Source organism: Furipterus horrens, unplaced genomic scaffold (assembly GCF_987537825.1).
Source record: "Furipterus horrens unplaced genomic scaffold, mFurHor1.1.pri manual_scaffold_6, whole genome shotgun sequence".
NCBI lineage: Eukaryota > Metazoa > Chordata > Mammalia > Chiroptera > Furipteridae > Furipterus > Furipterus horrens.
Genome location: NW_028327176.1, coordinates 142,979,923 through 143,004,393, shown reverse-complemented (window position 1 = coordinate 143,004,393; position 24,471 = coordinate 142,979,923). Strand labels below are relative to the sequence as shown.

The following is a 24,471-nucleotide window of genomic DNA, read 5'->3' as shown; positions in this document are numbered from 1 at the left end:
ATTTCTCTGACTAGTGCTAGAAGGGAATGTTTTCAGGATCCGAAATCTGTTTCTCTTAAGTCTGTACTTTTTGAGACCACATGAAGCAAATCTGTGTCACACAATGAGTCTTATTTGGGAGTCCCCGTAGCTTTTTCTCTTCTATAAAAATCCTCCCAAGTTCAATTACTACTTTGAGTTCTCATCATTTTGCTCTTCTCTGAAATAATTCCTACTGCTTAAGGTCTTCTTAAAGCACTCAATCTAGAACTGAACACAGAATTCCAGATGTGGTTTGGCCAGTGAAGAGTATTACTGGATCAATTCTTCCTGTCTTTTCAATTGAGCCTGGGAATACTTAGGCGTTTGGTTGTTGGTGGGGTCGTCCAACCAAAGGGCCGACTACAGAGATAACTTGAAGACAAGTAAACTGAGACTCCAGAAAGTTTAAGAAAAGCGGGACTCGAAACCAGGGAACCGTGTATAAAGTACCCAGCAGCCTGGAGCTCTGGCTGGCTATGATGACGACAGTTACCCGGTTCTTCATACATACTCACTGCTCTCCTCTCCCTTACCTTTAAGAGGAATTATTTTCTCCCTGTCTTCACTTTACAAACTAGGGCGGGGAGAAGGTTTAGCCCACTCATGTAATGGCAGGAGAAAACACTCAGTGAGCTGGAGACGGCAGGCCGGGATGGGCCCGAGTATGCACCACGCCACGGCGTCCCGCGCACAAGTGCGCCAGCGTACCAACCCGCACCGGGCCCAGCCTCACCTCAGGCCCCATGCTACTGTGAGTTCTTCGGCTGGGAGGCGGGGCGCCGGCGCGCAGACGCGAACGGGGCGGGGAAGGAGGGAGCGACGTGCCGACGTTAGCGCCGTAGCGGGCGGGTGACGTGTTGGCCCGCTCCTGCTCCGCCCCATCCCCACTTTCCGGGTCTGTGGGTCTGTCTCACGGTAGGCGGTCCGGCCATCCTCGCTTACCGTGTCCTGTAAGTGGGAGCGACACTGGCAAGCCCGACGTGGGGTGTAGACGTGGGCGCGGCGGTGCGGCGACCTGACCAACGGGCCGCACTTGGAGTGGCAAGTAAAAATAAAACCTAAAGGGACGGAGTTGCGGAACCGGAGCTGACGGAAGGGTGGGAAGCGCGTGAGCAGGGGCTGAGAGGTGAGGAGGTGGAGATGGGAGAAGGAAAAGGGGCGCCCCGGCCCTGGGAGGCTGGCGAGAGGCAAGGACTGCGGGGTGGGCCACGCGACCGGGCTAGTCTCTACGGTGATCCTCAATTAGCCTTGAAGGCAAGCCCCGACCTGTCATCCCTATCCTGGTCTCAGGATGTGTCCGGGACCTCCGACTTTCGTCCCATTCTTGGAATTTGTACGTGGGGGTAAGGATAAAAAAAAAAAAAAAAAAAAAGGAACTGAGCCATATATTGCCCAGGTGTTAAGTTACAAGGTGATCACCATATGGGATGGTTTTTCTTTCCTGTGCGTGGGGAATTTGTTTCATTAGTTTTTTTACCTTTCCAAAGTCTTGGTAACTTTTTCGTATTCTTCACACAGATTTTGGGAGAGAAATCTCCTTCCTTGTATTTTTTACACCTACACTGAAAAGTAAATAGACTGGGTAGGGAGTTGACCATGGTGAATTGTGAGTGAATTTAGCAATCCAGCAGTCTAAAATGTCATTTTGAAATAAGTAAATATGTGTGTGCGCCTGCACGCCTTAGGGAGGTGTTGTGGATATATGGGTAGTTATTTTAAATAGGCTTCTATCACAAATTGATTTATTCATTGAATGCAGTGTGTTCATGTATTTTACTGTTCTTTGATTCAAAAGAAGAATAATTTTGGTGGTAGCTAAAAGTTTTATATGAATGAAATCACATGTGCAGTTCTAACTAGTAATCATATTTTGTCTTTCTTTCCCTACATGAGGTTAGTTAGATTGAATAGCCGATATTTTCATCACCAGATTTCATGTTTCATAGATTGAAATTATTTTTCTGATTTTTCAGTGTTGTCAAAATTGAGAATTCAGCTTTTAATTCTACTCTGGATTGTGCTCCTATTCATCTTTTATTTTTATGATAATTATAATAATAGTCTTGCATTAGAGAAGGTCTCCATTGAAATGCCAATTAAGCATAGACTAAATAATTTTATTTCAGTGAATTTATTTTTCATGATTTAGTTTTCCCGATCTCTGCTAAACAGTTTTCTTCTGTCACTGATGTTTTCTAGCTTTTTCAAAGACTAGGTCATTTTGAAATTGTCACTCACTAGCAAGTTACTCAGTTGTGTACAGATAGGTAAGAAACATGGCATACAAATATAATAAAGGAAAACTTACATTCCATTCCGAGAGGAAATTCTTGCTTACCGATGAGACAAGTTGTCTTTTGAGAAAATTTTTTTTTTCACTTTCTTGAAAGTGAATAAAATGCCCAACAGGCTAATCAGATGGAACAATATAAAAATGTTAAATTCTGCTCATATATAATAGAAATAAATATGGCTCCATCTTGATTTAAGAAACTTAGTTATAAAATTCTACGTAAACGATTTATAAAAAGAAATTATTCCGAGGGTAGTAATTTGCAAAAAATAATTTCAGTGCATCTTTTCCTAGTGTTCATGCATTTTCTAAAATGAGACCCTCTTTTTTCTTTTTTATTGAATTTATTGTGGAGCCATTGGTTAATGAAATTATACAGGTTTCAGGTGTACAATTCCATTATAGATTGTCTGTATATTGTTTTGTGTGTTTACCACTGCAAGTCACCATTTACACCCCCATACCCTCTTTTACCTGCTCCCACCCCCTTTTCCCTTTTGTAATCACTAAACTGCTTGCGTCTATGAGTGAGACCTGTTTTAAGTAGTACCTTGGAGACTCACTCAACAGTTGCTTCTGAGCATTCTTTAAGGCATGAAGGAAACTGCAAAAATATTACCACTGTTTTGCTCTCGGTATTTGAGTGGTAAGGAATCTAAAAAGCATTTCTGGGAAGCTTCACAGATTAATGCTCTAAAACACATCATTGAACAAATATTTATTGAGTTCCTTGGCATAGGCCACGAACCATACTAGGGAAAAGTAAGACATACACTACTTTGCATTCTCAGAGATTATAATCAAGATGCTGGTTTTGTAAGACTATTTAGTGAATTCACTTCGGACAAGGAAAAATACTAATGTACGGCCAGTGAATGCTCCCTTGACCATCCCAAAGTTAGTAAAAATAGAGTATTTTTTCCACTAATTTAAAAAGTGAAAAATTTGGTATCCTAAGTTACTGATTTTGACCATCAGCTTGGAAAAAAAAAGTTATTAGGGAGTTTGAAGAGTGACTGACTTAACTTTAGTTTTTCAGAGCTCTTCTCTTTGAATTTATTAGAAACAGAACACTGGAAGAACATTGCTGAAATTCTGAATCCAGTGAACATTTTAGCACAATTATTGACATCATTTGACTTTTTTTTTTTAAATCCTCAACTGAGGACATTTTTTCATTGCTTTCAGAGAAAGATAGAGAAACATCGATGGGGGAGAGAAACACGGATTGGTTGCCTCCCATTGCCTCCCTGCCCAGAGATGCTACACTACCCTGACCAGCAATTGAACCCATAGCCTTTCAGACACAAACTGCAACCTTTCAGTTATGGTACAACACTCCAACCTACTGAGCCACATCACCTAGGGCCATAACTATTTCTTAAAACCCCTTCTTCCCTTGGTTTTGAAGACACCACACTTCTGGTTTTTCCTTGGCATTTTTTGGACTTCTTCTGTTCAAAATCTGTTTTATAGACTTTCCCACCTATTTATTCCTTAAAGGCTTGTTTTTCTCCATCTTTTACTACCTTTTCTTCTCAGTCTACACTCAATCTTTGGGTGATTTTTCTCTCTTCTTGTGGTATTCCTCATGATTTTGAAATTTATATCCTAAACCAGTCTTCTCTCTTCCACACCTGAATATTCAGCCTTTACTGAATATGTCTGCTTGATTATCATACAGACATTTCAAACTCAACTGGTTTGAGATTGAATTCATGTATTCCTACCACTCCTGTCCCCTTAAAAAAAAATCCCCATTTACTCTTGGATATCCTAGTTCAATGAATTGTACCATCAATCTGATTTATAAATGTGGAAGTCAACTTTGATTTTTGCTATGTACCCCACCACAAATACAGATAATCATAGCAAGCCAAATAGCTTTGATTTAATCACTTGGATTCATTCACTTCTCTAAATCTTCAGTTTCGAGCTCATCCTCTTTGTCTTTCATCTGGATTACTGCAACAATCTCCTAGTATCTTTCTGCATCCAGATCTTGTCTTCCTGTGGCACATGCCCTTCACTGCAGTCAGAGTAATCCTTGTTAAACCCAGCTCAAGTACAAACTCTTTTGGTTCTTACATGTCTCTCCATCTCTTGTCACATTTCTCATAGACTACACTCCTGTCATATTTTCAGTTCCTTGAATGTGAAGTGTTCTCACCCATCAGCTGGAATATGTCGCCCTCTTTACCTGGCCAACTCTTCATCCTTGAAGTCTCAATGTAAAAAAGCTGCTTCCCCTTCCCAACCTCCTTTCTGTTGCCATCATACTCTTTACTGCCCCTTTTTATAGCAGTGTTATTTTGTAGTGACATAGCTCATTTAACTGGTTTGTTTTCCCCACCAGCTATATAAACTTCACATTGATTTTCCTTACTATGGCCACCTGCCTGTTATCTACCATGTAGTAGAAATACTAGTTAAGAAATTATCAGTTAAATGAATGAAAGCTGTTCCAACATTCTTTTGCTATGATTTTCCTTCTGAGCCCACTCCTACCCTAGAGTTTCTAACAAATATCAACTTTTCTTTTACCCTTGATTTTGCTCTTCTGCTTTATTAGCTTGAGATTTTGCAAATGCACAAATACTAATTTTAGAATTAAATTTATGCATGTGAAAGTTTTTTAGTTCTTTGAGAAAAATGACAATGTGTTGAATGAATCACATTAGGTTTTGATTTCTTTTTTTTTTTTCCTTTCATATTTCACTTTATTCAGTCTACCCAAAAATTATTTATTGAGTACTTACTGGCTAACAAGTCTTTTTTTTTTTTTTAATGTGTTTTATTGATTATAATATTACATTTGTGCCAATTTCCCTTCCCTCTTCTCCCCTCCACCCGGTGGCCCCCCTCCCTCCAGTTGTCCCCCCCTTTTAGATCATGTCCATTAGTTGTGCATACAGTTCTTCTCAACCTCTCTCTGTCTATTCCATTCCCTCCTACCATGATCCTTAATTCCTATATCATCTCCCTCCCTCTCCCCATTCCCCCTCCCTGTTGACCTCCCCCCAGTATGTTCCCCGTATCTATAGTTCTTTTTCCACTCTCGTTGCCTGTTTAGTTTGCCTTTGTTTCAATTCCCTAGCTTCTGTTGTTTCTTGTGATGCAGTTTTCATTTTAGATTTCATTGTCTTGATCCTCCTTTTTCTAAACCAGTCCCTTTAACATCTCATATAACAGTGGTTTGGATCTAATGAACTCTTTCAGTTTAATTTTGTCCTGGAAACACTTTCTCTGTCCTTCTATTCTGAATGACAATTTCGCTGGATAGAGTATTCGTGGTTGTAGGTTTTGGATTTTCATTACTTTGAATATTTCTTGCCAGTCCCTTCTTGCCTGCAGGGTCTCCCTTGAGAAGTCAGCTGATAGTCTAATTGGGACCCCTTTGTACATAATTCTTTTCTTCTCTCTTGCTGCTTTTAAGATTCTCTCTTTATCTTTAATTTTTGACATTTTAATTATAATGTGTCTTGGAGTGGTTCTCCCTGGGTCCAGTTTTTTTGGAACTCTCTGTGCTTCCTGGACCTGTAAGTCTATTTCCTTCCCCAAGTCTGGGAAGTTCTCCTTTATTATATTTTCACTCACTTTTTCAAGTTCTAGTTCATCTTCCTCGCTCTCTGGCAAACCAATGATTCTCATGTTGGGTCTTTTATAGCTGTCCCAGAGGTTTCTGATCCTCTCATCGTTGCTTCCCATTTCCTCTCTCTGCATTGTTTGACTGCTTGTTCCTTCTCCATATTCCAGTTTGTTGAAATGAACTCTGGATTTTTTTTCCTCACCATCTGTCTTGTATGTGGTTTTGTTCCTTTCGTTATGAGTGTTTTTCGCTTCTTTCTCATCTTTTTCCAGATCTTTTGTGAATTCTGTAAGCCACCTGATAACAATGGCCCAGAACTGAGCCTCTGACAGGTTTCTTATCTGTTCATCTGTCAGGTTCTCCATCTGTTGCCTGGTGAGCTGTGCCACCGGGATTTCTATAGTTGTCTGCCTCATTTTGACAGATGTGTTTTGTTTTCTTGGACCGGCTGTAGGGGGCAGTGCCCGTGTACTCATCACGACGCAGCGATCTTGCTGTGCCGTGGTGCTTTGTCGTCACAATCCAGCGACCGGTGCCTGTCCGTGACCTATTTCGCAGCCCTGTGGCGCTTTCTTTGGGGGCGGGGGTCCAAGATGGATTCACACAGTTATTCCGCTAGGAGACCGGGATCCATCCTCCCGCCCCCCTGGGCCTCACTGTTCGGGGTGATGTGGTGGCTGCTTTCCCCAGCGTTGGGGTCGCGAGCTGCCGGGGGTTCGACTGCAGCTGGGGTTGTTCTCCCTGCCGCTGTCCCAGGTGCGACCGCAAACAGCACCGCCCCCTTTCGCTCCCCTTACCTGCCCAAAGGGCGCCGCTGGTTTATAACTTCATATGTTGGGCTTCCGTGTAGTTTTATTTTCTGGAATTTCTAGTTATCCTTTGTTTTGAAGTAGTTGTATTCCTCTCTAGTTGTAGAGGGAGACCTAGCGCGTCCGTCTAAGCCTCCATCTTGGCCGGAAGTCTAGGTTTTGATTTCTATTGTGTTTGAGTAAACTTACTACTTGTAAAACATCTCTTCTTAAGGACTGAAGTAAATTAATCAAATAAACTAATTTCTGTGAAATATATCTTTGAGGTCTTGAAATAAAGATGATAAAAGTATTAAAATAAATATATGGGAATCCAGACCTGCAGATATGGTCCTTTTCTATGGCAACTTTGGCCTTCCTTTATCTTTCCTGTCAATCCATCCATCCATCCATTATGCAAATACTTACTGAGAACCTACTATGTCCAGGCATAGTTTTAGCTGGCTCTGGATACTGCAGTCAACAAAAGTGAAGTTCCCATCCTCATGGGACTCATTCTTTGGGTTAAAGTTGATAACAAACACAGAATATATGTGTATATGTAATTTTTAATACAAAAATAATATTTTTAAGTATAAGTGTGTCTCATGCAAGCATGTTCCAAATATCACATAGCAAATATTTTACTAAATTATTTGCTATTTACCTGAAATGCAGATTTAACTTTATATCCTATATGTTTACCTGCTAACTCTGGGAACTGTAATTTAGAGGAAAGGTTTGTTTGATTTTTAGTCTGATAGTATAATCACAGAGGTAGATATTCAGAGTTTAAGTCTCTTGAAAATGTTATCCTGACAATGAAGTCATGCATAACTCTGATGATTAAGAATAGGAAAGTATCTGTAGAAACTAATATACTGTGCCTGAACCTTTTTAAAGAGTATGAATTGAACACAGACAGTGTGCAAACCAAGAACAAAGAAGAGAACATTTTAAGACCTGGGATGCATATCCTTGAAGAACCAGTTTTTGAGCTGAATTCATCAGTCTGTTTTCTTAGAATGTTAAAAAAGAGAAAATAGGTTTATTTTACTACTTAATCTGCTTCGTTCTTTTATGCTAAGGAGAATGGAAAATGGACTCTGAATTGGAAATGATAGAATTGATTTGGGTTAAATGGAATTGAAGTATATCACGGATGGGGATATTAAAAGAGCACCCAGATGTTCAGTGTTCAGAGGTTCAGTCTCTCATAAGCCTGAGAATTTTCAGGTCCTATTTTTGGAACCTGTTATTTGCAAGACATTAAGTTTGATGTTTTCACAGTTATTATCTTTTATTAGCCTTCCATTTTTATTAAAATATAATTAAATCTTTTAATTATAGAATATTTCAAGAATGAGAAATTTCAGAAAACAGTGTAACAAACACTGTTGTACTTGCCATGTAGCTATAACAAGTATTAATTTTTGCTTTGTTTCTCTTTTAAAAAGTATTGGTCATTTTTGTCTTTTGTCGCTTCTTTCCCTTCCCCATCAATCTGCTATGTTTAAGCGTGTATATAGTTCTCATGCATGTTTCTACATATATATTTCTGTGTAACAGGATATAAACCAAGGCATAATGATTGAAGGAATGAAATGGGACCAGTTAGCTTTGTGAAGAGAAGGCTTAAAGTAGGGTGCCAGGTCTTCAACTATTTAGAAGTCACTCGTGAAAAAGACTGCTTAAATTTGATAACGTACTGACATTTGGCAGTACAGATAAATTTTTAGAAGGTACTTTGAAGATCAGAAAGCATCATCCAGTATTTAGTGACCCAGTTATTTTATGGTTTATACTTATATGGACAATTTTATAAAACATTGAAAAACATCATTGTTCAACCTATAAGATGTCATTTTTATTAAAAGTCAACAAACATGATTTTTCTGATATCTTCACTGTAAAAATTGTTGAACAGCAATCCATAGAGAAATGATTACATTACTATTAGAAAATTTAAGGTCACATGCTGTAATTTTTAAAACATCAGAGAAAGTGAATTTCAAAGATTATGTTCCTAATGGTTAATAGTTTTTGAAGTATGGTGCTTCTTTCAGTAATTAAATTTTAAAACTTGGAGGTGTCACTGAAAAAACCTGTTTTTCCTCTTGAGTTGTAGTTTACATGATTTGTTGCTAAGCAAAATACCTTAGAATATAAGAAAGAACTTACGGACATGGACAGCTAGGGGGAAGAGGGTGGGTGGAGGTAGAAGAGGGTATGGGGGATAAATGATGGGGAAAAATATATGTAAATATGTATATACACCCACATATATGGACCTGGCCCTTACAAAAAATTTTCAGTTTAGAAAGCTGTGAGTAGCACAGAATGGAATATGACAGTTCAGCCCAGAACAGGCACATAAAAATATTCTTGTGGGGGCATATTTCTGACTGATACAAAGGGAAAGAGAATACCCTGTTTTTATAAGTAATTAAGTTTCTATTCATAAACATTGAAATAAGCAGTTCAGACCAGAATGTTACATAATGGTCATGGAAATACATATTATACTTTCAGAAAGGTCAAGTAAATTATAAAGTACAATTGTAGTACAACAGAATTCTTACTACCTATATATTTGATCTAGTTCATAATACCTGATGAATTAGTACTTTGCTTATCTGTTTTTATATTTCTTGTTTACTACATTAATTCAATTGAGTCCTGATTTTAGTGTCTAGTTTTTCTCTATTGAGAGAGGGGTGGAGAGATTTCATCTGCTATTACCAAGTGTGTGCCAGTTTCTTTTGCATAGTGTCAGCGTTAGAGCTTTTTAAAGAATTTCCTCTACTTTGCACAAAACAGTAAGTGAAGATTAAGGCCATCACACTCTTTGATGAATATTTTTGGATTTGAATGTATAATTCTAGTTCTTTGGGTAAACTTGAATCAGATTTCTAAAGGGTCATCAGTTACAGAGCTCTTATTGAGGAATGTAATGGCGCTCAATGTCATTGGGGTACAGAGGAACAAGTGTGCAAGCTCAGGAAAACCCTTTCTTTCTAAATAGCTAAGGCTAGTTCCAGAGCATCACTAGAGTTCTGGTTTGGTGTATGAGGATATCTGTTGAGAAGAGGTACTCATGGTTTCAATTCAGGTTAATCTTTTCTGGGTTTATTAAGGGACAGGCATAAATTTCTTGGATCTGTCTCTCAGAGGCTCATAGATTGAGCTGGAATGAGAATTTTGCTTTGCTCAAGATAATCTGGGTGAGGACCTTTTTCACTGGACCAGTGTGGAGAGAAATAAAATACGCTTTGCCTAGCATGTAGTGGGTCTGCTCCATGTGTTCTCTAGAGTAGTATATGTGCTTGTTTGATCCTTGTGGGATGTTCTTTCTAACGATTCTTGTTCTCATCTGGTGCTGGTGTTATTCTAGCCAGTTGTTTCCCAAGGGCATTTAAAAGAAAAGCTTTCCTTACTCTTTGTTAAATAAAATTAATATAACTGTGGGGGTTTATATAATACAAAGACAATTTGATTTATGGTTATGAACCTGTCTAGTTTTACCCCGCCATCCCCCCCACCTTTGAGTATAAAGTAGTTGGGGTATAAAAACCTCATATGAATTTTTTAACAGACTATTATGTATTTTGACTTATATAAAGTATATACAGCGTGGGGTAAAAAATATCTTTACAGTTGTGAGTATGCAAAACAGAGTTTATTCTTGTATTATTTATTAATAATTGTATTATTTTCCATACACTAACTGTAAGCCTACTTTTGCTCCATCCTGTATGTTTATCTTTCTCTTGCTTTCTCTGTTGTCCATGCTCTAACAGTTATTAGAAACATTCATGAGCAGTTGCTTCTTGCTTAAGAATGAATTAGGATCTAAAATGAACTTACTGGGTAGAATTAATGGCTAATTAAAATTTCCCTTGAAAATCCCTTAGGACACCAGCTTGTCACAACATACTGTCTCTCAACATGTTCTACACAGCCATATTTTTCCTCCTGACTTGGAACATATCACAATTTCTTCAGATAACCCAGGTGAAAAAGTTGGCTTATATTTAATGGCCATGTTGTATATATTTTTTAGAAAGGGAACATAGTTTTAAACATTGGAGTCCTGCAATGCAGCAAGATGTTCACAGTTTGAGATGCATATGGTAATTGAAGCAATCTAAGGAAGCACCATATTCATGTTGCTTATTCTCCATTCATTCTAGAGCATCTGTGCAGTATGTGAAAAGTGGGCTGAGTCTCCAGTATTATTGTTTTTATACCCTTCATTTGGTTTATTGTGATGGGGTAATTCAAATAACTAATTGGTGGAAATAAAGTACAATGCAAGTAAGAAATAAAAGGTAAAAATTATCTTTTGGATTTACCATGGAATATGGCCTCCTTTTGAAGAGGCATAGTAGAGGATTATATATATAAGGTTGATAGTTTCTGAATTCTGATCTTGACAGTGCCCCATTTCAGTGCCATCTTATCTGCTGAATCAGGAAGTTGGGGGTGAATCAGAGAATTGCATGGTGGGGCTCAGCAATTTGAGAAGCCCTCCAGCTGACTTCCATGCATACTATAGTTACAGAATGTCTTCTCGGTGCTCTCCATTTACTCCTGACTTGATTTCTTCTTCCACATGCTTCAGGAAGTGTTAAAATATAGATATGATCCCCCGAATCAGTTTGTTTCCAGAAATGCTGTCCAGAATCCATTCCCAATGGGTAATTGAAATTTAAAATGAATCATTTTATTTTCCTGATTAATTTTTTTAGTGTGATATAGAGAATTCAACTTTTTTTCCCCTAGCTTTTCTGATATCAATTATTTCCTGATCTTTAATGCAGTCATCTGTGTTTCTTTTTTTCTTTATCTTTTGTTTCTGATTTTTGATCTAATTTTATTTTGTTCAGCAAATGTGACCTATATGGAGGGGTCAGAAAACTAATTTGGTCACCTTGAGCCCAGAATGATATTTATACTTTCAACGTGTTGTTAAAAATAATAATAATAAAGCAAAGACTGTGGGGCAGAGACTGCCTGGTGACCTGCCAGACCTGAAATATTTACTGTCTCTCTTTAAACAGAAAATGTTTACCAACTTTTGATACTTATTTGTTGAAATCCTTTGAGATTTCTCTCCTCCTCTATGGCTTAGTCGACATAGACCATTTTAAATTATTACTGGTATACTTGAGAAGAATATATATTTTCTAATCATTAGGTATAAATTTCTGAATATGTTCATTAAATTAACCTTACTAATTTCACTGGTCAGGTCTTTTATTCTTTACTGATTTTTTGTTGTTGTTGATTTAACCTTTCAATAATTGACCAATTATTAAACTTTCACTTTGATGTTGGACTTGTCACTTTCTTCTGGAGGTCTGCTTATTTTAAGGCTATTTCATCAGAGCGTACCTATAAAATCAAAAGTTTTATATGTCTTCTTAGTGCTGTATCTTTTACTATTATGAAGAGATTTTTAAATTCCTAATGATATATATTTTTTAAATTTTATTATGTCTGATTTGATATTTTCACTATTTTTTACAGGAAGATCTTATTTTATGCATTAACTTTCAACCTTCCTTTGTCCTATGCTTTAGGTATAGCTCTAGTGTTTTTTTGATTGATATTCAGTTAATTCAGTCTGTGAGTATTTTGAATGTTAAGTTTAATTTACTTGTATTTATTGTGAGTATTGATATATTTGGACTGGTTTCTCTCTGTCCTCCTTAACCTATACTTTGTCCTTTGTAACAGCATATTTCTTCAGATCTCTTTCTCTCTTCCAGATCTTCACCTTTCTTTAGCTGTGTTTCATCTGTCGGTTAACCTATCCAGTGATTGTTACTAAATTTAACAAGTATATTTAATTCTAAACATTATATTTTTAAAATTTCTTAGTCATTTCTTATTATAGTCTTCGTTATTTTTAATTTATCTCATCCCGATAAACATTTCACACAGTTATTTTATATCTAATTATTCTAATATAGGAGAGATTTTTCCAAGTATTAAATTTTGTAATAACATCAAAGATATAAGCAATCAAGAAGAACAGAAGCAGGGAGTTGTGTGAGACATCCTATATGGCCCCACATTGGACACATGCTCTTGGCCCAAAATAATCAGTGAGATCTCTTAATTGAGGTTCTTGAGTCTTTTCATACTGTGGGAAGTATCTATGTTATAAAACATCTCTATTTTTGACTCTAGAGTGGAGGTTCATAATCTTTGCACTATTGATATTTTGGGGCTAGATTAGCAATTTTTCAGCCTTTTCATCTCATGGCACATTATAAGCTGACAGCCTCAGTTCCCGTGCTGTCCCCCCATCCGCCTGCAGCTGCCTGGAAGATAATGGTATTTTGGGCCGGGAGTGCCCTGCAATAGCAGGGTGCATCAAACCCAGCCGCGTTTGGCCTTGATCAGCCTGTTGTACTTACAGCTGCAAGATAACCAGACGGCCACTGAACTCAATACTTCCTTTTTTCTTCCCTGTATAAAGCAACCCCCTCCTCCCCTAGGAGTTCAGAGTCGAAGCCACCCACAACATGGCTCCCTCCCTGCTTGCTGATTCTCCCAATAAACTTCCTTTTTCTTGCTCGCTGCGTCTTAATGGCCTTCTGAGTTACTCCGTTCTTACGTAAACTAATTACTAAAATTCAGTGGTACACCAAAAAATATATATTTTGCCCATCTGACAAAAAAGAATAGGCATAATTTTGATTTATTCACACCAGACAGCTATTGTTGTATAGGCTGTTGTCATTTTGTCATTTTTTTTAAATTTGAAATTCTACTGGAAAAGAGGTCAGTGCCCCTGACTAAACTGTCAGGTATTAAATGTTTAAAATTTTTCTTGCGTTACACCAGTTTCCTTGCCATGGCACACGGCTGCAAGTTGCTGGGCTAGGTAATTCTTAGTTGTCAGGAGACCATCTTGTGTTATTACACGATGTTTAACAGCATCATTGGCATGTACCCGCCAGAAGCCATTAGTATTTCCCCAGTTGTGACAACTTAAAATGTTACCAGATATTGCCAAATGACCCATAGAGTCCAAAATATCCCCAATTGTGAACTGTTCTAAAGACTTGTGTAGCTTCTGTGACATTCTCTGGGGAGCCAATAAGCATTCTTAAACCGGGATAAACTGAGAGTATTCCATAGATAAGGACTCCCCTCATAGTAAATATTATTAGTCTATATGCCAGAAAGTTGTCAACGTGTAAAAAAGATTAGATCAAGCCATCTGACTTCTTTCTTTCCCTGGGAGTTCTTCCCTTTCTCAACTACTTGAATTCTTTCCTTTCCTGTTCTTCAGTCTTCCTGTTACCATTGTTTTTCTCCCTCCTTCTTCCTTTTATTATTTACCAAATAATTATTGAGTGACAAAAACATGAGCCTTACTCTTTGTTGGGTAACACAACACATAAGTAAATAAACAAATAAATGTCAAATATTAATTAGTGCTATAAAACAGAATTGAAATTTTATGCTTTAATAGACAGTAACTGTCTTAGATTGGTCAAGAAAGGCCCCTTTCAAATCTTTAAGCCAAGACCTGTGTATCAAGGAGTCAGCTATATGAACATTGGAAGAGCATTCCAAGCAGAAATCAACTAATGCAAATGCTCTTAGGTGCAGACATACTTTTTCAAGAGAAAAATACATGTTAAAAAAAAAAAAAAAAGCAAAGCAGTGGGACTCTTAAAACATGGGATTATGTAAGATGAAATCAGTGAGCATAAAACAAAATTGAAGAAAAGGTGGGCAAGTGCTTTCCTTCCCCTCTCTCAGTATCATTGTCAGTAGTAATGCAATATTTGAGACCTGCGCTTTGGAATCTGTAGAACTCGTTTTGAAGGGATGTTATAGTAGTGTACTCACACACGTGTTTTTGTTTGTTTCTTTTTCCTTTCTCCAAGTGTAGCCAGTGTGCTATTAAAAAAATAAAATGGAAACTTTCATGTGTACAAAATGTGTCAGGAGAATTATTCAACACTGATAACAATTGCTTTTAAACTAATATTTTTTTCTCTCTCGTATACGTCAATTTGTTGAGTTTGATTACCTCTCCCACTGGCCCTCAACAGATAAATATCAACTTGTTTTATTTCAGTTTCAGGTTTCTCATTGTATGGATCATTGATTAAATTAATAGATGACTTTACCCCGGCTCACAGGAGCCTTGCGCTCCTTTTCAAATGTCACCAAGCAAGATAATTACAATGAAGAAGTAGCTGACTTAAAGGTAATTTTTTTTAAAAGATGAAAACCGTTATAAACATAGGATGCAGGCAAATATTTGACATTCTTTTTCTTAGTTTTGTGTGATTAAAATTGTATGTTTTATCTACTAAGAGGGAAATATGTATACTGATGTTTTTTAATAGGAATTTTTATCTTAAGCACATATGACTGTATTGTCAAAGAGACTAATCAGAACTATGGTATTGAATCCTTTGTTAATTTTTATATTGCTAAGATTCCTGCCACAGTTAATTTTGTAATTTAATCCAGTTATTTACCCCTGGATTATCTGAGTAAGTTTTTAGATCTCTGGTAAAATACCTATTTGATAGAGAGAAACAATGTCTGTACTATAACATCGGAAATATAAATTTTACTCTTTCAAACTCAGTATCCGGCCTCACAGTTGATTTCTGTGTGGTTTTTATAATTGGTTGTGGGATTTATAGTCCTGAAGGTATATGAACTGTACTTAATGAAGGAATGAGTCACATAATATAGTATATAAAGGAACTCACCCTTTGCTGTTTTTTAAGAAGAGCAGTCATGCCCTGGCTGGGGTGTCTCAGTGGATTGAGTGCTGCCCTGCAAACTGGAAGGTTGCAGGTTCGATTCCCGGTCAAGGGCACTTGCCTGGGTTGCAGGCCAGGTCCCCAGTTGTGGGTGTGTAAGCGGTAACTAATGGATGTTTCTCTCGCACATGTTTCTCTCCCTCTCTTTCTCCTTCCCTTCCCCTCTCTCTAAAAATAAATAAATAAAAATCTTTAAAAAAAATAAACCAGTCACTTTGCTGATTTATTTGACTTCATTATAGAACATTAATATTGTTTCCTAATCAGTTAGAATTTTATTGCTTAAAGTTCTTGTGCAGCCCTGGCTGGGTAGGTCATTTGGTTAGAGTGTTGGCTTGATATGCCAAGGTTGTGGATTCGATCTCCAGTCAAGGCACATATAAGAGTCAACCAATAAATGCATAAATAAGTGGAACAACAAATCAATGTTTTTCTCTTTCTCTTTTTCTTTCCCCCTTCCCCTCTCTTTCTAAAAAGTAAATAAATAAATAAAAAGTCCTTATGCAGTTTTATGATTAATATCTTTATTTAAAGATTAATAGTAGGAAAAAAATATCTGTAACAGTCTTTAGGTAGTTTTTTTTCCCTCTAAAGGTGATAGAGAATTTTGCTACAACAAAGCAGTTAACCATTTTTTAGAATGGGAGCTGTTTTGCATTTTCATAACAATTAAAATAAGGATATAGTCTATACAATTAATTAATATTGCTACCTTAAACTGGAATTATTTTTTCTCCTCACCAAGTTCCTTTACAGGTGCTTTTATATTAGATATACAACAGAAGATTTTAAAATTTGGAAGTGACAAGGACTACAAGTTTATCCCATATCATTTCATTTATTCTTATAGGCTTTTACACACCTTTTTTCCCCTGAGGAAAGAAAGTGGAAGATATAATGAGCATCATTTTAATTTAACTTTTTATCTTTGGAAATATCTAACATATACAAAAGAGAGAGAAGAGATGAACCTTTATGTAGTGTGACCCATTGTAACAACTTAATTCAATTTATGGTTAATCTTATTTCATCTCTACATTTGCTCATTTTTCTCTCCTTAAACCCAGATTAGTTAGTTCCATTTTAAATTAGAAAACTGAAGCAGGGAAGTAATAGTGGATTATTCAATATTATCAGTACAACCAAGAGGAACATTAAAATTTTCTGTCTGACCCACTGCTTTTTCATTTATTCAAGGGCCTCATGAAGTTTATCAAGGCCAGTGTTATGAAGTAAACATTTTACTGCTTTCTGTTTCAGTTCTTGAGAAATAAAAGATTTGTAATCTTAAGAAAAAAATGTGTATAGATAAGAATCTCCTGGATGCCTATTCTGTTCTAGTATCATACTTAGGGAAGCAATGCTGATTTGAATGCATTGAACTCATCAGAGGAATCCAAATTTTTTTAATGCCTTTCAGCAAAAGCATGACATAAGTTCTTATATATAAAATGGCCTAAGCTTTGTTAAAAACAAAGGAAAGATAGAAGAGAGGTACATGTTACCAATTGTCATTTGATAGTAGGACTTTTTGCTTTTTATTTTGTTGTATGAAAATAATTTTATAATGTTTAGTCATTGTGATTAAAACTAAAAAAACTTACTAAACCTATCTTTTAAATGAACAAGATTGTTTTTAATCTTATTCAAATAAGGTTCCTTCTGGGAGCCAAAATATGGATGTGAATAGATAAAATTTTGAATTCTTGTGGGTAGTACCAAGTTATATAATGTAATGCAAAACATGCAGTAGGTGATGGATTTGAGAAAACCTTTAACCAGTGTGTCTCTGTATTATATTATGTCTTTCAGATAAAGCGGACTAAATTTCATGAACAAATTGTAGGTTTTGACCTGACATGGGAGAAGATAGTAACATTTTTGAATGAAAAACTGGAGAAGAGTGAACTGCAAAGTGTAAATGAAGACTTAAAAGATATACTGCAGGCTGCAAAACAAATAGGTATAGTTTTGTTTTGTTTATTAAAAATCCACTAAGGTTCGAAAATACATTTTGCTTTAAATTACCAAATGGGTAATTTAATTAAAAGCTAAAATTTCCAAACAAGTATTTATAATTAATGAGAGACCATCTTATTTATTAAGGAGTTTAGGGTAGAGTCAGGGAGGTAAAAGTAAACAAGTAATTTTTAATACAATCAAACATGAAGGATTTATAGGAATTTAGAGTTGGAAAACCACTCTTGCAATAAGAATAGGGTAAATCAAAAATTTAATGTAGCTTGAAGGAAACCTTAAAAGTCATCTTAGTGAGAGGCAACACTGAAGTTGAACTTTACTTCAAGTCTTGTTATACACTAACATTCTCATCTATTGGTTATATTCGGTGGAAATTTTAATTAAAGATTGTAATTACTATATACTTAACATGTTACTTTCCCAAGTTTGTTGAAAACAAAATAATGACTCTGGTAAAACATCTGAGTTTGTTCATTGATATTTATTATCACATTCCTGACTCTGATAACTAAAAAGCATAGTTAATACTACTGTAGTTGTAAATTTTTCTAATTCAGGTTTGTTACCTGCAAAAGGTTTAAACCAATATCCTGGCCCTGTGTAACCTGCATCCACCTTTCTTTCTGACTTCGACTAATCCTTGCCTTCACTAACTGCTTCAGACACATGACCTTTTCTCACTTCCTCAGACCCACCAAGTTGGTGCCTGTTTTGGGGTCTGCTGTTTACCTTGCTGAGAATGATCTTCTGCCCTAATCTTAGAGTGAGTAGATCCTTTCTTGTTATTCTGATCTCAACTAAAAAATTATTTCCTAAATGAGGCCCTCACTGACCACCCAATCTTAGATTATTACCCACTCTTTTATCTTCTAACCCTTGGGAACATTTTCTCCATAACATTTATCATTGTCTGATATTTGGCTTATTTGTCACCTTTGTTTTGCCACTAGGGTATAAGTTTCATGAGAATAGGATCTTATTTTTCTTGTTGAACACCCCACTCTCAGTGCTTAGAATAGTACCTGTGTGTTTTAGGATCTTAATGAAGTTTCACTTGATAAATATATGATAAAAGTTTTCTCAGGTGATTTCTTGGTAAAGAGAAAAATCATTACCATATGCTGGTTGGCAGTTTTCTTTCTTATACCGGCTTTGAAGGGTGTTTTCGATACTTCATACACATGAAGACTTCTTGTTTATGCTCACCAAATCTTTAAATGTATTTTTCAGATATTTTTATATCATTTATTTTTCATTGGTTTGCAGTTAGTATAATATTGAATTTAATGTTCTTACTGTTTTAAGTTGTGAAAGTACAAAATGAATGCCATGTATGTTTGTGCATTTAGATGATCTTCTGAAGTTCAAAAACATTAGTAAAAATTGAGTTTGCTGAAGCCTAGGGGAAATAGAGCACACTTTGATGAAATTTGTGGTAGCATTTGGCATATAATCACATTTTATATTTTAAGAATACAGAGGCAGTTGGATTTGTTGGAAAATAGTAGGGAAATTGCAGTCTCCAGTCTACCTTGATCACCTGGACTAGGGTCCTAACCCTCTGGACTTCATTCACTGTCTTTATTTTTAAGATGTTACGGCTACTGGGTGAGGGTGAGGTGGTCTAATAAAGTACTTTTCAAACATTGTAGTTTTCTTCCTCTTCTTTAGTTTCATTATAATAATGCCTCAGAATATTTAGCAAAAAAAGTAGTAAAATATTGAGCTTATTTAGTACCAAAACTAAATTATTTCTTGATATAAATAATGTAGAAATTAAGTTTAAAAAATTGCCCTTCAGACTACTTCTTGAATATATCTAACACGTCAATAATCAATGTTTTAAATATCAGTCATTGAACATAAGCCTAGGAATTTTCCCTGTTGGTGAAACATCTGATTCATACTCAGGGACTAATCTGTTGACTTAATCATTTAAGGAATTGATTATTTTAAGATGCCATGTTGCATAAAAATATTTTTATGACATAAAATTTAAGGTTGGATTTAGGTAAATGCTCTGTTATATATGCTTTTTAATGCTATGGTTAAGTTAAATAATTATTAACTTTAGTGAAACTAATAGTTGCCTAATAGTCAGCTATCATTCTGTTTTCCTACATACTTTCCATTTCTTGTAGTCAGAGGCCAGAATATGAAAATACTGCTGATACTTGAAATATAATTAAAACTAGCAGCTTTGAAAAGATTAGTCTATGGTAAATACGTCTTTGTTATTTCTCTTACATCGCTCTTTTAGCACAGGTATTTTTGGTGTAATTTTATTAAAAATGTAGAGCAAGAGAATAAAGTAAAAAGAACAATCACTTATGTTTTAATTGAATAGGATATAATAATATGAGGTACTTGTTTAAGACTCTGCACATTGACTAGTTAGAATAATACGTATTTTAAGCTGGTGGGGACATCAGGGAACATGTTGTCCAATCCTTTCATTTTGTATGTGGAGAAAACAGGGCTCATAAAGGTTAAGTGAATCCCATGGTTAATTTGTGGTGAAGGTAGGCCTAGACCCAGATTCTGAAACAGAAACATGAAGGAAATTATAGATTCTTTATTTTTCTTGTCAAGTTCTGTCAAATCTGCTTTTCAGCTGCTCTTAAAATCACTTCCTCTACATATTTACCATCCCCTAGTTTAAGCTTTTACTATTTGATATTTGAACTATTGAATTAGTCTGTTGCCTCAGCCCTCTTTCTTTATCTTCTTCACTGTGACTAGACTGATCTTTGTAAAAAGCAAAGCAAAGCTCATTTTTATTCTCAGTTTACTCTTTAGACTATATTCCTTAGAATGGACATTAGAAAAGCTCCTTTATGAGTTGAAGCAATGTACTTTTCATTTCTTTCCATTCTGTCACAAGCAAGCTTTACTTCTAACATACGCAGTGTTTACTGTCTTAATTTCCTGAACAGTGATTACTGTTTTTTTCCTTTGTCATTTATGTGTGTAATAACTTTCCCCATTGTGTTCATTTGGGGAAATACTTCTAACTATTACTAACTATTTAACTGTAGTATCCTTGGCGCCTAATTTTAGTTTATCCAAATATTCATTGTAGACATTGCTACCTCCTCTAGGGATTTTGAAGAAGTAACAGTTATATTAAGATGTAGTCTGTGCACAATGAAACTTTGTCAATACATTTTATGTGCTTCAGATAAAAACATTTTTCAGAATAAAAGGGGCCAAGATTGCAAGTAGCTGTCAGTAAAATGAATCATGTACTAGGCATGTATCTATGCTACTTACAGTTCTAAATTATTATTTTAGGAGGTTGATTTTCCTGTATTATTACAGGAGTTTTAAGATTTTCACAGCATAGATAGAAGCTAGAATAGGGGTCAAGAATGGTGGGAAAGTCAGTAGAGAGACATTTCCCTAATCAGCTCTGTAACTGAATCTCTCTCAAGGCCAGAATAGGGTGATCTCATGACTTTACTCTGGTCTGGATACAAATCAGGACTCAGCCATAAGTGAATTAGGTTTTGTTTTGCTTTTTTAAATCCTTTTTACATTGCTTTGCTATATACAGACTATTTGTTTTGCCTTTTCTAATTTATAACCCCTGCTTTATTTGGGTTTTGATGTTTTTATGCATTTTACCTTGAATAACTTTTTCTTTGAGAGAAGTTTGAATCAAAAGGTAGGTTGGGCAGGGATGACTTACAAAGTGTGGTTTAGGGAATTTGGGAATCTATTATGTTTTTTGAGGTGTCAAGGAAATAAGATTTTGCTGTAAAAAAGTGAGGAATGAAAACCAAAGATGAAAGCAGTTTATAAAGCAATGACTGGAGAAGGTGGTAAATAAAGATACTAGTAGAATCTGGCAATTCTATCTATGGAAGTAAGGGTAGGCATTTAAGATAATAAAGGTCTGTTGAGTATTGGAAGGCAGGAGGTTTTTCGGGAGTTTTGTAAAAAACAGCTATCTTGAAAATCGTGGATTTCAAAAAAGTTCAGAGTTGCATTTGCCATATATTGGCATACAGGGTAATTTGGAACAATTCTCTACTGAGAATAATAGAAAAACTGTAAAATAGAAAACTATTTGTCTGAATCATAGGACCTCCAAAGCAGTGAAGAATTATGGGGCCAAGATCTGGAAGCAGAAATAAACCCAGAAAATGTGATACTGGCATTTGGGCCACTTTTTTCTTGGAGGTAACTGTCTATTTCAGAAGAGGAGGCCAGATGAAAAAGAGGAGGATGTGAAGATGAACAGAGCTTTTGACAGATTCAAAGGACTAAGACAACTAAAATGGACAAAAGAGGAAACAGAAAATCTGAATATTTGACTATTAAATCCAATTTGTAATTAAACACCTTCACATTAAGAAATCTGTTGAGTTGGCCAAAAAGTTCATATGGTTTTCCCCATAAAATAAAACATATATTTCATTTTCACCAATAACTCTATTGATCTGGATATTTTGAGTATGCTGGCTCTCTCCTGCTATTGCTTCTAGTGGGTAGAGGCCAGGGGTGCTGCTAAACATCTTCCAATGCATAAGACAGCCCCACAGCAAAGAATTATTTGGCCAGAATGTCAGTAGTACCAAGAAACTTTGCAAACCACTTTTGACACATTCAGTAAGTCACAGTACCTTCTCCATACACTGCACAAATCTTTCTTTGTGTTTCAGTTGTGTTCTTATCTTTCTTGAAATAATAAAGTATAATATGCCAAAAATGTTGTGTAGTTTCTGTCACCTTCAATATTAAAATGGCTGCACAAAAATTCACCAAATTTTGTTTTTTTAAATGTATGCTGATATGACAGCTGTCACAATACAATCTAACAAAATTGTTTCAAATGAAGTCAAAAACAATTAACCACTACTAAAGCTATCATGTAGAAAAATACATATGCCTTAATGGTTTTACAGGGGAATTTCATATAATGTCATTTAAAAAGGTATGAGGATATTGCAGATTAAAGGTTACAAGCATATAATATTTAAATGTAATGTATTATTTTTGGTTGAATACTGAATCAGAAAAAATTATAAAGATATTTTTGGAACCATCATAGAAATTGGAATATATGTGCTAGATATCGCTGAATATGAGCTTGCTGCAGTGTTGTCAGTTAAAAAGAAAAAATAAAAAAAACACAAGATGTGTGTATGAGAGAGGGAACGCAAATGAACATGAATGCACAAAATGTTAATTATTGGGTTCAGAAATAGGGAAAAGTAGTGTGATTTGTATGAAGTAGTAAAGGTTTAAAAGTCGCATGATTATGCAGTAGATGAAGAAAAGCATTTTGTGAATATCTAAAATCTGATTATAAAAAATTTTTAGCAAACTAGGAATAGAAGAAAACTTAATTTGATAAAGAATGTGAAAAAGAAAATACCTAGGTCAAATACATTTAATGATGCACTGTTGAAAAGCTTCCCCTCTGATACAGAGAATTAAACAAGAATACCTGTCACCACTTCAAATTCTCACTGTACTTCAGGTTCTTGCTAATATAAGGCAAGAAAAAAGCATAAAGATTTCTTAAAAACTGCAATTATTCACATAACTGTATCTTTAGAAAATGAAGTTAGCAAGGTCAATATAAATATCAATTTTGTTTCTATGTACCAGCAGCAATTTTTTAAAAAATGCCATTTACAAAAGCATTTAAAAAAAAAATACCTAGAAGTAAACAATTAAAGATTAGCAAAATTTTCTCATAGAAAACTAAAATATTACTGGGAGAAATTACAGAAGACCTAAATAAATGGAGAACTATACAAAGAATTGGAATAGTCACTGTTATAAAGATATTTTTGTCCAAATTAGGCTACAGATTTCAGCATGTTCTCAATCAAAATCTCAGCAGGCTTGTTTTTGAGGATGTGTGTTTATGTGTGGAAATTGACAATCTGAAAGTCATATAGAAATTCAAAAGCAAAGAGCAGCCAAGTCAACCTTGAAAACTAGAGGAAGAGCTTACTCTCTTGGATATTAAGACTCATTACAAAGGTCAGTAATTAAGGGTATTCATCTAAGGAGAGACAGACCACTGGAATAGAAAAAAATCCAGAAACTGAACCCACAGGTACTAGGGCACTTCATTTATCATGAAGGCCATGAAGTAGGGAAATGTGGCTCTTTTTTCAGTACGTGGTGCTGAGTCAAATGTGTGTGTGTGGGGGGGGGGTGGCTGTTCATATATGTATATACATATATATATATATATGAAAACATGTACCTAGACAGATAATTCTAAGCTGATTGTAAAATGAACCATGAAGCTCAAAACAGTCTTCTAAAAGATAATGTAGAAGATCTTGATCTTTATATGTGGGAACATTTATTAAAACAAAAGCACTCATAAAGGGAAAGACTCGTAAATCGTACTACATTAAAATTTATAGTTTATTCTTTGAGTAAAAAGTAGACTATGTTACTAGATTTTCTAACAATTGAACCACCTTTGCATTCCTGTAATAAACTACCTTCTTATAGTTTATTTTTAGATACATGGATGGATACAGTAAGCTAATGTTTAGAATATGTGCAACTGTATTTTGTACCATCTTTATTTCATTTTCAATTTTAAGTTTTCGTGAAATTATTTTCCTATACCTTATGATAACTTCAAGTTATCAGTTAATATGTAGGGTACAAATTTAATTCTGTCATTTGCTAGTGAGTAGCTAATAAAAACCAGTAAACCTGTTTCCTCATATATAATATGGTGATGTTAATTCTTTGTATAATTGTTGTGATGTGAAGCAGTATTACAAAGTGCCTTGAGTAAAGCCTGATAAATGTCTGTCTGAATAATTTTATTATAGCCTAGATGTAACAGTAACCATTAGTGAACAAATAGTTTCTCTGTGTGGTTATATGTTATGATAGATATATATGCCCAATGACGATGTGGTTGGTGTAAAAATGACAGGAACTCTGCTTCTTTAAGTCAGGAAGGAGTTCATAAAGAAGGAAATTGACACTGGGACAGAATTC

The 24,471-nt window shown here is 35.5% G+C and overlaps 1 protein-coding gene across 1 annotated transcript in view; it reads left to right on the top strand.

Moving 5' to 3' along the window:
* The first annotated feature begins 1,017 nt into the window (after positions 1–1,017).
* The window catches only part of ASCC3 (activating signal cointegrator 1 complex subunit 3), a 294,604-nt gene continuing 271,150 nt past the window's right edge, over positions 1,018–24,471 (top strand). Inside the window, exons 1-3 of the mRNA XM_090279704.1 lie at positions 1,018–1,147; positions 14,799–14,930; positions 17,314–17,464. Of these exons, the coding sequence (XP_090135830.1) occupies positions 14,841–14,930; positions 17,314–17,464 (241 nt within the window). The 5' untranslated portion in view covers positions 1,018–1,147; positions 14,799–14,840. The remainder of the gene's footprint in view (positions 1,148–14,798; positions 14,931–17,313; positions 17,465–24,471) is intronic.